Here is a 17,625-nt window from a genome sequence, read left to right on the forward strand (position 1 = left end):
CTAGTTCTTTTGTCTTCATGTACATCAAATCATAACGGCCTGTTCTTTGAAATTCCATAATCTCATTACATATCTTCTCAAGATATTCCTTTTTGGCCCTGTCCGTGGCTCTTTTCAATTCATTCCTCAGTCTCCTGTATTTCCTCCTGCCTTCTTCATTGTTGACATTCTTCCATTTCCTTCGCTCCTCCATTTTACTCATCATCTCCTGTGTAACCCATGGTTTTCTTGCTATCTTCTCAACTATGTAAAAACATACTAACTCGCGACACTTTCTGATGTGACTGACAAAAACTCAGTAAGGACAGACATCACCAGGCAAGATTCGAACTAAGTACCTGATAAAAACAAATACTCAAATACCGCATAGTTCTGATATCATAAACACACCTTTTACAGCAGTAAGATGAATTTGTTCTTTCAGTTTCCCCAATAATATGACAGGATAATTCCTTAAAGTGGGCTACGACACGTATTTCCACATTCACAATCCATCCATCATTCTTAATGACGGGTATCTTTCTACACTGTATAGCCAATGAGATAGTTCCCGCTAGGCCTGCCATGATATTATCTGACCTATGCACAGAGGCCGGTCGTGTATTCCATGTAATTCAAACATTTGATAATAGATGGCATAACATTCTCCGCTCATCTGCCACACACTTGTGTCTCCATTGCTCGGTTTCTTTCCCACTAGCGTTTGTGAAGCAATTTAGCGAACCATTGTCCACACGAGTGGCTTTAAATCAGTGTATCGTAATAAGTGCCCCAAACACACGTGGAAAAATGAGCCTTATGGACAGGTCCGCCATTTTCTTAACCCTACTGCCTTCAATGTTTGAGGGAAAAACAACATACGACAGGATGACGCAGAAGTCCACGGTTTGTACTTTTCACATGATAACATTAGCCTACGTAGGGACAGATGGGCGGCACATGCAACACGCATTTAGGGATGAAGAATTCGTGTAAATGTCAAGTCAGAAAAAAGAGAAAAGCCGCTCTGGAAGCACAAACCAATAGGAATGCTGCACAAGGATGTGGGGTCTTGTGGCCCGAGACAGGCTCTTGTGAACTCGGTAACGAACATACGGGTTGCAGAAAATGAGGGCAATGTTTTTATTATTGCTAGTAGGGTTGGACTGAGTCCCTTGTACTGCGGCCACTTCTGGCCTATTGTACCAGCCCCAGATGATAGGTGAGGGTGATTGTGGAGCAATTGGTGGAATGAAGATTGGCAGGGGAAACCGAAGTAAAAAAAAGTAAAGCTATCCCTGTACCAGGCCGTGAAGGACCATAGGGTTGTCAGCCTTACGAGCCGGCCGCGCTTTACTCCCCAGGAAAATTATTTAATTAATTCCTGATACTCATTTCTGTTAGAGGCTGAGTAAACCCCAGGGCCTTGTGCGGCTGGAAGGATTAGGTCAACTGAAAAAAAAAATCCAATGACCTCATCGGGACTTGAACCCGCGACCTTCCGGCTTGTAGCATAGCCCCTCAACCGGGGAAACCAAAGTACTAGGAGAAAACCTGCCCCAGCGCCACTTTGTCCACCACAAATCCCACTTGACCGAACCCGGGCCGCCGCGGTGGGAAGCCAGCGACTAGCCGCTTGAGCTATGGCGCGGCCCTTGAGGGCAATGTTAGTGACCAAGTGGGCAACTCTCAGCTTCCCTGGGACTCCCCCACATAAAGTGAGTCAGCCATGTACTACAGTCCGTCTGTTTCGAGTCTCTGCCTCCAAAATCTGTGTGCCTGGCTTACATAGGCCACATGTACTTGTTTACTATCCGTGTGCATTAGGTGTGAAATGTGCCCATTTGGTAACAATTCTCGTATATTCAATCAATTTTAGTTAATTGTCTCAAAAACTGCAGGACTTGCAGAAAAAAATTAGTCAGATATAAAAACAATGTCTCATTTTTCTCATCATGTGCTCCCGAAACATTTTCCGCCCCGATAATGTACGAGCATATACCGACCCATGCTCAAGATGCGCGCATAAACGCGTGTACCACTTAACATAAACTGAAATATGCCAACAAATATTAGTAAAATAAAAATATGACATCAAATTTCATAAAAAAATCCATTCGGCGGTTCTTGACGTTTACTCACTGTACCATGCCGGCATGTACCTGGAAGAACTTAAGAAAACCACGATAATGCTAGTCAAAATATCGATTATATCGGCCAAGATTCGAACCGTACATCTCCCAAATATAAGTCTAGAGCTTTACCGCTATGCCAACCTGCTCAGTAGTTTGGTAGGTTAGGGGCGTACATATATGTGAATTTATAATTATTTAAATTAGAAACAGAAACAGCAAGTGCAAATGCTAAGGCTATTTGCGGGACTTTTAGGTTTCAGATGCTGAGAGATTCAGAACACGTGGAATATGAATGCATAGCTAGCCTTGATGCAAAGGTCAGCATTCACACTGATAGTCAGTGTGCGTTGCTTTGAAACTGTAAGGCCGAGGGCACACCAAGGAAACTGGCAACCGCAACGCAACCGCAATTTCCGAGAATTGTTATCAGCCTGAGTTGAACACATGAAACTGAACGGAGCAGCGCAAATTGAGGAAACGGCAACGCAACTCGGCGGAAGGCTCAGAAACTCAACTTTCAGGCAACGGAGCATGTCAGTCTTCTCACGATTGCGTTGCCGCGTGGTTTCCTAATGTCAGCTATTTTATAACGCGCTTCAGTGATTCATTTATTTCTTAAGATGGCACGACAGGTTGACGAAGCTGGTAATTTTGTTTTTGTGCAGTTAATTGAGCATGAGCCTGGCATATGTGACGAACGCCACCCAGACTGCGCTAGGCAGGACAAAATAGTTTGGCTTGGGAAAGAATTTCTCATGAGACGAAGGAGTCTGGATCCAGGTTAAGTCCTTTCTAAACAATATAAGCACCTCAGTTTAAACTGTCACAGAAGAACGAATGTACCCAATGTTTTCTTTTCCTAATATTGTACTCGTATTTAAGCATCCTGTTACATTAACATATCATTAATTTAACATATATTACTTCTTAAATACCAGTTATTATATAGTCACCCTTCTTCCACACTACATGGTTCGACTGTATACGGCCATCATCAGGTGTCTTCTATCTTGCTAAAACTGTTGCACTGTATGTCAAAATTTCGAATTGCGCGTGAATGCGTTATTTCCTGATTAAAATAAATTGACCTCAATTAAAGAAAATTAATTAACATCCCAATATTTCCTTACGGCCGTCGTCCTCTCTTCTCACGTGTCTCAACCGGTCTCAAGTACCGCCATATTATGACAGGATCGCTATTAATATCTTATATTGCAGAAGGTAAGTGCACGAAATTAAAAAATACAATCATGCATTACATCGGACGAACATACCCACTTAAGATGAGGTGACCAACTACTCAAACATAAGTTTCCTCTTTGTGCGCCTGCCAAGCTGGAAACCAGTTGCCTTCTTGAAATCGGCGACATTTCTCGGAAATTGCGGTTGCCAGTTTCCTTTGTGTGCCCTCGACCTAACTTGCCTCTCTACGTGATGAAGAAATTAAATTCAGGAAATGCTTGCTGCATTCAGTCCAGAGTCTTTTCCCTTCCCGTCTGCTACCTAAACGCGTAAAGATTATCCCTCTTAACGACTGAAATTACTTTGCATTATATGCATTCCGTCCGTACCTCACAGGAAACAAATTACGTCTGCCCTATACAAACCAACCGGTTAATGTTGTTCAGAGGGATAATCACCAAACGAAACACATGCCCTCTGTGGGCAGAATGCAGAGTTTTAGCATGTTAAAGCTGCAAAGCGCTAATGTACATACAGCCACAATTCTGTCGATATTATTGTTATGCATGGATGAGAAATCTGGTCTCACACATTGACGGATCTGTGAGAAGAGTGCCGAGGATAACATTTGGACCTAAGCTGGATGATTCAACAGAAGGAGAAACTGCATAATAAAGAGCTTCATAATTTGTACTCCTTGCTAGATATTATTAGGGTGATCAATCAAATGTGAGATTGCCTGGGCAAGCAGCATGCATGGAACAAAACTGGTACAAATTTCTGTAGAATGGGGCAACTTGAAAGCTGCAGGCACTAATGCGAGGATAATGTTGAATATGAACGCAAGGTGTTTAGGGGATTCAACTGGCTCACGACAGGGGCCAGTGGCGGGGTCTTGTGAATAGGAGAATGAACTTCCGTGTTCCATAGAAGGATGGATGAGCGACTACTGGCTTCTCACGCTGCATGGAGTTAGCTAAACGTTATTTGCGCCGGAATACCAGCCAAGTGGGTGTCAATCTTCCTCAAAAACTGGTTGTCCATACATATCATCGTTACGTAATCAGTCTTTTAACAAACAAACGCTATAAACACGCGAAATGTGGCAGATGATTGAAAAGGCCGAAGTTATGCTAAATGCGTCGGGGAGGAACGTTCTGATAAAGGCATTGAGCAAGAGGTTTGGAGGATCTAAACCAACCGAGAACGGGGGAATTACATAAACCCCTGATCTAGTAGTGGATATTAAATAAGAGGAGGTTGGATTGATTAGAACGGACAAAACACGGGTTGCCAAGAAAGTTTTTGAGAGCAAATCAGAAGGTGGAGAAATGATAAGGCTTCAAACTGTTTCATGAACAGCGTGGCCAAAACTGGCTACTGGCCGAAATATCTTCCCATGCAGCCGAGTCCTTGAGAAGCCGCCAGTCGCTCAGCTACTCAAGAATTTCCCAGCATTTTATGGAACCCGAAAGTTCATTACCGTGTTCACAAGAGCCCTGCACTAGTCCCTTTCCTGAATCAAATGAATCCAGCTCATATCGCCCCATCCTATTTCTTTAAGGTGCATTTTAATATTATCCATCGCGTATATCTACGTCCTAGTGATCTTTTCCTTTTGGGTTTCCCAACAAAACGTACACGCATTAACATCTTACGAACCCCCACGCTGTATTGACAAATCTGAAAGGTGTAAAGCTGTGTGCAGGTGGGGTCAGAACCAAGGCCCAGTCTACAGAAATGAGGTCTCTGCACCACATAAAATTAATCAGACCTAAGAGATGGGAAGTGACGTCATGTAGTCTAGTATATTGGTGTGTTTCGCAGGAACCTGCTCACTCCATCTTCAATGCGTAAAAGATCTACCTTCAGAATGCGTGAAGTAAGTTTCCCCGGAACAGCGGTACTCCCCCCAGATGCATGACGTCACATACAGTAGTCTCAGCACATGATTAAGATATTACTGCCTACAGTTTGAACGTACAAACTTTACTTGAGCATAAAATGAGAACACACCGCCAGTAGATGAAACACTCACATCCTGCAGGCCTATATAAACTATCCTCTTGTCCCATTCTCTGTTTCTCCGTCTCTGGTCTGGATGCTATGAGACCATGTCCGGTTTTTATAGTGAATGAGCATCTACGCCTATGCCCACTGCTGTCTATACGACAGTGTGTTTACACCTTCAATTCAGAGTTGCTTACTACGAGCAGTTTTGCCGCCAAGACCCTTGAGGTTCACGACCAGAGGGAATTTCTTTTACACAGCTGAACTTCTGCTCTCATAGTCCTTATGTAAGCTCCTCTCTGACCAGAGGATGGGTTTGTCTCACGAATAGGCTTGCCCTTTCGTCAAGTGTACGTATCGCAAATACAGCGTCTTACCGAAAATTCTTCAAAGTTCTATCAGCACAGGCCTTGCACCGCAGATCATGCTTATATTGCGTATCTCATGCTATAACGGCAGCTTAGTCACTTGAACGGCCGTAAGCTTGACTACCGACAAGTTTAAGCCTCTTATATTTTCTGTGTTTGGCTACGAACATGCTCATTCTCGTGATTTTGTATGACCTCTGCTTCTTGTCTGCACAATTCTGTTATATAATAGATACGTAGGGAAGGTTCAAAGCCGTGTGCAACTCGCGGACCGGTGTACACATTGAAAAATTTCCAATACTGCGGGGAAACTTGTCCCGTTTACAGTTCCTCGGCATGGAACGCGCAGAAATCACAGCTCCTAACTGTTTTAGTTCAATTTTTGCCGTGGGAACATGTTTATCTGCGAAGCCGTTACTCAGTAACGATCGCATATTCCGCGGTCGTTGTTTGTAGTCATTATTTACCAACGATTCTACATGCTACAATATAAACAGACATTCATATGAATGTTATTCCGCGAAACACAGCTTTAGAATCATTGTTATAGGTTAGGTTGCACAAAGTTACCCCTCGTAAGTGACCCCCAACTTGCCGATTATCTATTTCAAATCAGCAAATCTTCCAGAGATTATAGTACTTAACTTTCTATCGAGATCTTTGACCTATTGTAGAGTGCTTAGTCTGCAATCTGATTTATGCGACACAACAGCAAACAAATTTCTGAACGCGTTTCCGCTGCAATAGTTGCAATAGTATTAGCAGCACCGCTCGACGTTGGTACACTTCCTGTCAGAGCCACGTTCTTGCTTATAAAGAGGTAAAAAAAAATAGGTAAAGCTATCCCTGTAATAGGCCGTGAAGGCCCATAGGGTTGTGAGACGCTGAGATTCCCACACTTTCTTGAAAATCGGCTCACAGATGGCAGTGAGGTTGTCAGCCTTACGCGCCGGCCACCCCTTATCCCCAGGAAGATTCCTGCTACTCATTTCTGTTAGAGGCTGAGTCGACCCCAGGGCCATAGTGAGGCTGGAAAGATTAGGTAAACTGGGGGGAAAAAAAAACCTCATCGGGACTCGAACCCGCGACCTTCCTGCTTCTAGAAGTCAGAAGCCTGCCTACTTCACGCCAAGTTACTTACGATATTTCCGTTCATAACTGATATGTCATATTTAAAAGCTAAAGTTCGGTCAGTGGGAACTGCCTGCACTCTGCAACAGTCAGTACAGCTGTCATGGGACATCAGTACTGGGCCCAATATAAATAGCGTCCCCTGGGTTTTCGCTAGTCACAAGATGCGAATAATGTTATTTACTTGTGTCACTGTAGCATCTCTGAATGCGGTTTATTAATTCCCTTCCTGTCGTCTACACATTGTCACGTGTTTAGTGAGTAGACAAGGGGTTTGGACTCTTATAAACCGTAACCACAATCAATTATAGCCTTATTGCTAATTCTCTATGGCACGCTCTAAGTGTTCTCAGTTCTCTATGTCTTCACCGGTCGTTGCCTGGGAACGACTTCCAACAATGGGGACTCCTCCAGCAGAGGGCGACCGTCTCACAATAACCTCGGATTGGACTGCGATCACGTTAAGTTCGTTGCCGTGGAAACATGTTTACAGAGTAATTACTTAGAAATTGGCGTCTTTTTCACTATTCCGACTTTCAGCCGTCACGTCACAATATTGCACACTTATGAACAGAGCCACAGTGATGTGGAGGCGCCCTCTCTGGCGAGAGAGTGACTGTCTTTTGTCATGCACCTTGACGTCTGTCAACTCTAAAGGTAAAAGATAAGCTGTCTCTGTGCTTAATTAAGCATTATGCCACGAAAGCGTATGGCGGAGTGGAAGTACAGCCCCGCGGATTCTTAATCTTGGCACTAGATGAAAGTGAGTGGTTAGCTTTACGCCCTTCCCGTTTTACCAACTGGATGAGAGCCTTGGTGTAAGCCAGAGGCAGTTCGGAGAAGAGTATATGTGGCCCTGCTGGGAATCTAACCCCGGTTTCTCGGTCTGTTGGCTCCTAGTCTAGCAGAATTTTCGACTGAGCTAATGCAGCTCACAATGTGAACTGTGGGTTTACACGTGTCATCTGTGTGGACACTGAACTCACGACGGTATGAATATTACGATCTCCTGGGACGTGCCGCCGTGTGGTTTGGCAGATCTTCACCAACGTAACTTTTCTCCACTCTGTCTTCGGGGCAGAACAACTTTCGCTTCTACCCCGTGCAAAAGAGAAGACGGACTTAATGTTGTCACAGCGGTGACGCCGTGCAGTCCGACACAACTTCACGGACATTTCAAAGTAACGTCCTACAGCCATCTTAAAGATACAAAAATACGCGAAACAAATAACCAGCTGTGATACCTGGTTATTTGCTATGCTTAATATTATATTATGAAGACAGAGGCAGTACGTTCCTTCGGTCGGTATATTTCTACCAGACTACAGAGCATCATGTTGTGGAGGATAATACTCGTAAGAGTAGAAAGGTTCTCTCATCTACCCTGAAGATGGAGGCAGTAGGTTCTTTCGAAACATTGGTAAACATGTAAACACGGGCAACAATGATGGACATTTTGTCTATGACAGCAAGAAAGAATACCAAAAGTCAGTTAAGTCTTAAGGCTAGGCAAAAAAATATTTCTGCGAGGCGTCTGTTACTTCATAAACAACATTCCTATATTTATATGAAACAGATAAGTAAGAAAAGTGACAGAAGTAATTGTACTGATTATTAACAGTAACTCTCAGGTTTAACTCAAGATCTACATTAAGAACCGCTGGGTTGCCGCCATTATGGAATAAGATGTTTATAAGAATGTGCTACAGAAGGCCGGATGGGCATTACCTGGACCTTTTTGTATTTACAGTATTTTTTTCTAAAATAAAAAAAAAAAGGTGAAGATGTGCCATGCTATGTTTCGTCACATCCCAGACGGCAGCAATTCCAATAACAACGCAGTTTGTTGATTTACAAGGGTCGCAAATTTATGATTGCGTCATTTTCTTGTCCGCATAAGGACAGCCGGGAACGGAAAACATTTATTTCAGCGTATCTGTGGTTGATGGGAGATTTTCTCTCGGCGTAGCTGCCCTCTGACCCGCCAGTGACAGATTCAGAAGCGTGCAACTGCTAGAGTCGCAAGCGACCTTCGGTCTTCCCCTCTCAAGGCCTATCGCCGAAAATAAAAGGCATCGGCACTGGCCGCGTGGCAACGACTGGAGGGAAGGCATTCTCAGGACGGCCACAATGTGGACACTGCTACTTCTGGCAGTGACTTTCGTCCTCGCTGTAGCTTCCTACATCAGGAGATTCGGGAAACCTGCCAATTTTCCACCAGGTTAGTCATCAAATGTATATGTGTGGAAAACAAGAAAAACTACAAATTTTTGGAGAGGAAACACTGCTCTTGATAAACTGCCGAGAAGATGGAATGGCAGTATTACAGTCTGTGCCTGGTGGGACGAACGGGGGGCATCTGCCCCCCAAAACAGAAATTAAAAAATAACAATTCAAAACAAAAAAGAAAATATACCAAAATTTATTTTAAAAATACAGTAGGCCCTCGTCATACCGTAGTAAGGGGGGTGGAGGCGTTACAGCTGGTGTCCGCCATAACTGAGTGAAGGGGTATTCACGGAAATACACCATAAGATACATAGCCAGTACATGCAGTAAAGACAGAAACACATAAAGTGATTATATAAAGTTTTTTATGCTGATTTTTATGTTAAATAATTTTCTAACTACAAAACCTTGTTAGTGCCTCAACATCTCTAAAAATTCAAAACTGCGCACGGCCAGATTCCGTCCGTTACGACGAGGGTTTACTGTACTCTTCAGTAGTCTAGCGCGATCAGCAAGTAGTCTTAAAAGTGTTAAAACTACGTGTAATTTGCAAGCGAAATTCGTGGCTGTCTCCCTTGGGAAAGAAATCCTAGCGGCACCCATGGGCAGAACTCGACATGGTCTGTTTGCTGCCTGCCAGACCTCGAATCAGACAAGTCTTTTACTGTAATGTCTTGGTAAGCGGGCTAAGTAACCTCAGAGCATACACTCGCTATTCACCCCTCACGCAGACGTCAACAAAGTTACGGAGAGGACCGCCAGGCTGCAGTACTTAAACCGGAAGTGCAAACTCAGCCTTGGCCCAAAACAAATTCCCATTATGACAGTTTTCATATTCAGTTAAACTGTGATTTAGTGTATAGTAGTGTATAAGTGGATACGTTATCTGTGGTGACTAGAGGCTGGAATTGTTTATTGCGAAGTTTCCACCCATTGTTGCATCTGAGAGCATTCAAAATAACGTGTAGCTACAAGGGGAGATTACATAAAGTACATGGGATGGAACGGAAATTATCAAAATATAAAAAACAATAGCTTTCAGTCAGACATATATAGTGTTTTGTTTATTGTCTATATGAGGGACAACTCACCAAATCGCCGACTCTTGCAGGTGGTAAATTTGAGAAGAAAAAAAAATTAAAAAGAGAGCTTATATATTTTCTGACGAAGTTTGTTTTTATAGGCCAAGTTCGCCAAGTTTGAAGAAAATATTTAAAAAACAACTCGTCTATTTTCTGACGAAGTTTCTTTTTATAGGTTAAGTTCGCCAAGTTTGAGGAAAACATTTAAAAACAGCTCGTCTATTTTCTGACGAAGTTTCTTTTTATAGGTTAAGTTCGCCAAGTTTGAGGAAAACATCTAAAAATTAGCTTATATCTTGTCTGACGAAGATTGCTTTTATAGGCCAAGCTCGCCGGGCTTGTCTGCACATAACAGCGCTGTTTACAGCTGATGAAGGACTGATACAGTGGTGCTATCTGTTGGGATGAAGGTCACTCAGCTGTAACTGACTCAGCACAAAAAAAAATCCCCTAGTTTTCCGTATGTAAACAACACGAATGCCCGAACTGGGATGGATCTAGAAGGAAGCGACTGTTGAGTAATCAAGGTGGTTATATAATAGCGCACAGCTCCAAAATAGCATATTACAAGATCATAATGTATCACAACCCACAAGACCAAAATCTAAACACTGTCATGAAAAACTCAAAAACAGGGCTCGAGAACAAATCTGACCGTATCCTTTTTTTTATTGCTAGTGGGGTGGGACTAAGTCTCTTGTACTGCAGCCACTTCTGGCCTGTTGTACCAGCCACAGATGATAGGTGAGGGTGATTGTGGAGCAATTGGTGGAATGAAGATTGGCAGGGGAAACCTAAGTACTCGGAGAAAAACTGCCCCAGCGCCACTTTGTCCACCACAAATCCAACTTGACCAGACCCGGGATCGAACCCGGGCCGGGAAGCCAGCGACTAACCGCTTGAGCNATAACAACGCCACTATTAAGGTCAGAATTGTCCCGGCCCCGGGATAGCTCAGACGGTATAGGGACTGGACGACAGAGGGTTCGGAATTCGAATCCCGGCAGTGGCAAGATTTTTCTTCTCTCCACGTCATCCAGACCCTGCCTCCACCTATCTTTCCCCGGTGGTAAAGCGGCGTGAAACTGACCCCTCACCTCCAACTATACACATATCCACTCCCCCATACGTCTTCATGGCATAGTGCTTAATTAGGTAAGCACAGTGGCAACGTACAGAAAATCTGCACTATGTACTTTCAGAAAATACGTCCCTCGTTTTTGTCGCCTTTAGAGCATTGCTAGGGGCAGACCTATATGAAAAACTGTACTCCCAATCAGACCGCCTAAGTTTCTTTGGAAGTCCACTCACATAAAAATGTATTACATTATTTGTAACTATTCGAGCACTTAACTATGTTATCTTAAAACAAATAAAACTTAAAATATATTACGCCATAATTTAGTGTAAACGCGTTTCGCTGCCGTCATTGTAAAACACGAAGGTTAAGTTATCATTTGCGTCATGCTCTGTTTTTTTTTTATGGAAGACAGAATGAGGGAGCGAACTGACTTGGATACGAACCCAACAGCGGTGCTTATGCAAGTATAACATTATTCATCTTCTCGGCATAATTATACTTCGATAAATCATATACAAGTGATACAGAATAGCCTACATTCTTCCAAGCATGGTCTTGGGAACACTTTCGGAATCCCAATGCAATTCCACAGTTGGTTAACACAAACGTAAACACAAGACCCAAAAACGAAACAAGAGAATGAGACACTTACAAAGTCGTGCTGACAATCCCACAAGGAACCCAAGATATCTCCACAGGCTTATATTAGCTTGCAAAAGTGATCACCGAACACACTTCACATCAAGACACCATCTCCAACCGCCTTGCACATGGCACAGATTAACTACCAAAGTGCTTCAGCTCACAGACGTGTCGCTTCCATATACGACAGGATTTTGTAGGCCTTCGGAACTGTATCGCACGCAATCAGTCTCCGATGAAAGCTTGCAATATTTTACTGCAATGTCACGGGCGTCAATTCCAACTTTATCACTTTCATCCATGGACGCCCCCGTGGATTTTTTTTTCATGGAGATTACTTACAAACTTTACTGGTAGACTTGTTAATGAAGAATAAACATTTTTAAACAATTATGAAGCATATATTGTCTTCGCTCGCTTGGAAACCGGGATCGTTGGTTCGAATCCCACTCAGGGTATGGATGTTTAGTTTGCGTGTGTGCGTTTTTCTGTGTTTGTGTACAGGTAGAGGCCTTGCGACGAGCTGATCACCCGCCCAAGGAGTCCTACCGAATGTGTANGAGACCATCTTCAGAGGGGCACCTTTACATCAATACAGTTGGAAGCCACTACTACAGTACATGTTCTAATTTTTAAACGATTTTAATTTCTGTTTATTTAATTCTGTTAATTTAATGTTTTGCATGTTTCTCTTCTAGACTTTCTTTTTACTCGTGGGGGGGGGATGTCTGAAACATTTCCAATTCATCAATCATCCATCAACCGACTATTCATCCTTATCATTAAAACACCCCTCAATAATGCAACAATAGTTTAAAATATAAAAGACGTCTAAGAATATGTTTCTCACTAAAAGTGTATCTTAAAACTTTATGAGGTTAAATCATAAAATGTCATTAAGACACTAAGAGCATAACTTATACACTAAATGTAATTATCAGATTACTAAAATGTCTCTAGTTTTTCATATTTTTCCTTGCTTTACAACATGTTTCGGCCGCACATGGGCCATCATCAGGCAATTTTTCTTTTGTTTTCGGGGTGACCACTGCACTGATGATGATGCCTCAATGCAACAGGATGCCCCCCAAAATACTACAGCAGGAAGTCACTGTTGCAGGGCCAGCATGGCTGCCCATAGTGGGCAGTGCGCCTTACCTGAAGAAGCTGTGTAGGGAGCTGCGCTACTTGCACCTGGCAGCTGCCCACATGTCCGAAGAGTACAAATCCCCTGTGATCGGCCTGAAGCTGGGGAGCGAACCCACCATTGTGGTGCTTACACACGACGCCGTGCAACAAGTCCACACGAGGGAGGAGTTCGAGGGTCGCCCCTACAATTTCTTCATCAAGCTCCGGTCCATGGGCGCTCGTAGGGGTGAGATCTGCTGCAGAAAGTTAAGGCATTGCATGAGCCGTCATACCTGTCACTGGTTGGGCGACTGCGAAATCGGAATTCGATTCCCGGCAACTGAAATGACCCTTCTCTTTTCTATAGCGCCGAAACAGACTTCTGTCTAGTGCATACCTGGGGCTTTTCCCCATGGGCTGGGCGACTCAGGAACCTTGGTTTGATTTCCGACCATGTTTGAACCAATCAGGACTCTTTAAGTAAAGGATACAGGGAGCCCGTTCCCCGGGGGGGGCGTAAAGGTGATTTATCACTAATATTTAATGGCGACGTTAAGAATGCATGGAGTTAAACCTCCATTTCCCATGTGTTTATGGCGTGATGGGACAACTTTATTTTGTACAAGGTTCAATCTTTCACCGTGAATACATGCAGTGGCAGTGAGCTGCGTCACGATGGAATGGATTTCTAACGTTTCGCAAATCGTTTCCATCTCCACCAATCAGGGAATCGATCCGAGAAGATTGCATTGCCTCACGCTCTTATTTAAATCCAAAATATTCAGATTTGTTGACGGGATACATTCCGCACTGAAGCGCTAAAACGGTGTATTCCTTTCTCAGTGGGCCCCTCGGTACTTCAACCAGGCACTGTACCAGCCCCGCTTGAGAGATGAAAGAAGTGCAACGTTAGGTGGGATGCGAATTGGCAGGGGAAAGTGAGGTACTCGGGGGGAAAACCTGCTCCAGTGTACATGTGTCTCTCTCTCTGGAACTGTCCAGAGATGCTTGCGCTCCTACAAGCCCACATCTCGTTCCTTCAACTTACTTTATTATGTGACATCTCTGTACAGTGAGTGCCGACGTTTCGGAGGAACCGGCCACCTCCATTTTTAAGGTGGAACAATGACGAAGGTGGAGGAATGTCGATTTAAATACAGGGACAGGAGGTTCTTCAGAAACGTTGGTGCTCATATACCAGACTACACGGCGTCAAATAAAAAAAAAAGACAATAATCTTCTTTAATTTACTTACTTTAATTAATACCATTGCCAGAAGCTCAGCCGACATCGTGTCCAGAAAAACGTCTGCAGATCCGAGTTACTCTGTTCTTCTCTTGTGCCCTGAAGATGGAAGCAGAACATCCATCCGAAACGCCTGAAATGATCTAGCAGTCCCAAGATGGAAATCTTTATAATGACCGCCGTGATGACCTCACATGTGAAAACATGTTCCAGGGATCACTTTCACGGAAGGAGAGATATGGCACGAGCAGCGTAGCTTCGCGGTGAGGCACCTCAAGCAGCTGGGCTACGGGAAGCAGTTGATGGAGAACATGATCACGAAGGAGGTGCTGGACTTGCTGACGACGTTGCGTAGGGAAGGCAGTGGCGGCCGACGCGAGATCAGCGTCGGGCGGTACGTCACACCCTGCGTCCTGAACGTTCTGTGGGTGCTGGTCACAGGGTCGCGTTTCTCGTCCTGGGATGACCCCCAACTGCAGCATCTCATGCAACTCATGAGCCGCAGAGCGAAGGCTTTCGACATGTCTGGAGGCGCACTCAACCAGTTCCCATGGTTACGCTTCTTCGCGCCGGAATGGAGCGGCTACAACATAATTACGCGCATCAACGCTCAGCTCAAGGAGATGATCATGGTACGTCATCATCACACAGTGACGTTAATCGCTACGTCACCATTAGAAAATTAGTAACATTTGGGGGTTTCACGGCGTGACTATGAAGAATGCCGTCTTCTGGGATGTGGCCCCGTGTAAATCTTGTGTGAACCGACGTTTCGGAGGTGCATATCGCCTCCATCTTCATGACAGAAAAATTCGCACGCGAGAAACAAGCATGAGCAGGTGGGTGCAGTCTGCAGGGACCTGCCTGAAGCTTGTTCCTCGCTCGCTGATTTTTCTACCCTGAAGATGGAGGCGATATGCTCCTTCGAAACGTCGGTTCACACAAGATCTACACGGCGCCACATTCCAGAACACGGCATTCTTCAGAAAATTATTAGATTGCATTTTGAACATAGGATCAGTAAATGCATGTCGGCTGGATGTTCAAGCAGCCATATTTCTTATAAAATAAAAATTGAAAAAAAAAGAGATTGCAATCTACAGGATAATACGAGGGCTATTCGGAAAGCAACCTTCGTTTGTTTAGGCAACTAATGTAGGAGTGAGGGATAGCTACCTCATGCGAGGTAACATCACATGACTCATTGCCTTGCAAACCATCATGTAACTGGTCACCTAGCATTTGTTCTTGTATCTACAGAGTGAGTTATGGTGTGTCCTGCAACTGATAAAGCCACAAGCTGCGAAATTAGCGCTGCTAATTATCCCTTACATCGCCCCCAAGAAATGAATTCTGCCACTGGGTGCCATAAATAATTAACTAATTTACATGAACTGATTAAAATTGACACGAAACATTAATTAATTAATCCATGGGTGCACTAGATGATGTTTCTTCCCACGCTTAATTTAATGCAAAAATGAACAATGACAATGTCCTCTATTAAATTGCTTTAAGCAGTTCTACTGCAGAATAATAGGACACGTTGCTATCTCAGTTTGCTGAGCATGGTTTCAATGATCCAATCTTCCAACAGGGAACAATCAACGAACATTTGAAGAGATACGATCCAAATGTAACCAGTGACCTTGTTGACGCATACATCCATGAGATGGAAGCCAGAAAGAACCTTGGATCTTCAAATTTCACGTGTAAGTCATAACTTCTCTAGATCTGCCGCTTCTGAAGCTCTGGCCATATTCACCTCATGTGTATCATGCACTGCTTTTAATCACTACATCATAACAAAGAGAGAGTGTGATAACTCCGTCAGTACAGCAATAAGATACAGGCTGGATGGTCAAGGATTCAGGGGGTTTGATTCCTGGGAGAGACAGAGATTTTGCTCTTCTGCACAGTGTCCGGAGTGCCTCTGGGGTTCACACAGCCTCCTATCAAATGGGCATTGGGGATTCTCTCCCCAGGGGTGAAGTGACTGGACCATGAAGCTGACCACTCATCTTCATCTAGCATTGAGGTTAATGTGCGGATCTATATCTCCACTACCTCATACATTTTAATGGTGTGGTGCTTAATATAGGACAGGCAAAATTATCCTTTTATCTTCTAACAAAATGTTATGCTAGGCTACTATATTCACATTCTCTTCTACTGCAGAAACACACACAGAAACCTATAATAACCTTTCGATATATCATTCATCTGTCAGGGTTCTGATGGGTTGTGATGATGGTATACAAGGCTGGGCAAATGATTTCAGAGATTCGTTTTTAATTTCGTGCCAGGGTATCTGGCAACACTGTTACTTGGAATGTGAGGTGACACAACAAGGCAGAGTTCACACGGAAAGTTATGATAAGCCGCGTTCAGTATTCATTGAATAGTAGCTCGTTAGATCCCTGTGTGTCAACTTTGTCTAGACATGAAAATGGAGCGCACGATGGGACAGTAAATATGAAATTTGGTATTGAACTGCAGAAATGGTGAAGTGAAACATTGGGGACGTTAAAAACAGTTTACCATGAATCTACTATGAGCAAAAGTAATGTTTTAAGTGGCAGAAATGTTTCAGAGAAGGCAGAGAATGTGTGAACGATGATGGAAAACGAGGTACCTCCATGGAACTTGGGTGATCTGACCACTGCTTATCTTGCAGGTTGATAGCTGATGAGCTTGATATGAGCAGAGACAGAACAAAAGGATAGGCATCTCACTTTTTGCATAGTCCTTTCGGAACAACTTCAAGAAGATAATTTTTTGGATTGTGTCATTAATGGTGTTGAAACATGGTGTTATCAATGTAATCCCAAGGCCAAACTCCAGTCCATGGAATGGAGATCAAAGAATTCCCCCAGGCCAAAGAAGCCATGGCCATCAAAGTCCAAGATCAAAACAATGTTGATCTGCATTTTCGACATCAGGGATATCATCCATTTTGAATTCGTGCCCAAAGATACCACTGTTAATGAGACATTCTACGTGGTGTTGAAAAGGCTTATTCATGTCGTGAGGCATAAGTGAGGAGAGTTGTGGAGAGATCACCCAGCAATTCTTCACCACAATAATGCGCCACCACATCCTTCACTTCGAGTGCCGCTGTTTTTAGCAGGAAAAGGCATCTCTGCTCTGGACCATCCGTCAGACTCTCCTGACTTAGTGCGAGCTGACTTCTGGCTGCTTCTAGAACTCAAGAGTGTGCTGAAAGCAAAGCATTTCTCAACACTGACGACATTAAATCATCTGCAAAAAAAAAAACTGACATTCCTGATCAGGATTTTAAAAACTTCTGAACAATGGCCAAAGCGCTGGGAACACTGTAGAGAACTGAAGAGAGATTAAATTGAAAAGTCTAGGTTGCTGACATCTGCAGCTTCTAAAAATAATAAAAAAAA

At 43.6% G+C, this 17,625-nt stretch overlaps 1 protein-coding gene across 2 annotated transcripts in view; it reads left to right on the forward strand.

Moving 5' to 3' along the window:
* The first annotated feature begins 8,881 nt into the window (after window positions 1–8,881).
* The window catches only part of LOC111866553 (methyl farnesoate epoxidase), a 14,749-nt gene continuing 6,005 nt past the window's right edge, over window positions 8,882–17,625 (forward strand). Inside the window, exons 1-4 of one of the 2 annotated variants that reach the window (XR_002843169.1) lie at window positions 8,882–9,026; window positions 12,960–13,214; window positions 14,426–14,844; window positions 15,810–15,924. Coding sequence is in view for 1 of the 2 variants with exons in the window: in XM_023855611.1 (XP_023711379.1) it covers window positions 8,936–9,026; window positions 12,960–13,214; window positions 14,426–14,844; window positions 15,810–15,924 (880 nt within the window). In the remaining variant the exon portion in view is untranslated. The remainder of the gene's footprint in view (window positions 9,027–12,959; window positions 13,215–14,425; window positions 14,845–15,809; window positions 15,925–17,625) is intronic. The other variant, XM_023855611.1, reaches the window with a different exon arrangement.

Source organism: Cryptotermes secundus, unplaced genomic scaffold, assembly GCF_002891405.2.
Source record: "Cryptotermes secundus unplaced genomic scaffold, Csec_1.0 scaffold575, whole genome shotgun sequence".
Lineage (NCBI taxonomy): Eukaryota > Metazoa > Arthropoda > Insecta > Blattodea > Kalotermitidae > Cryptotermes > Cryptotermes secundus.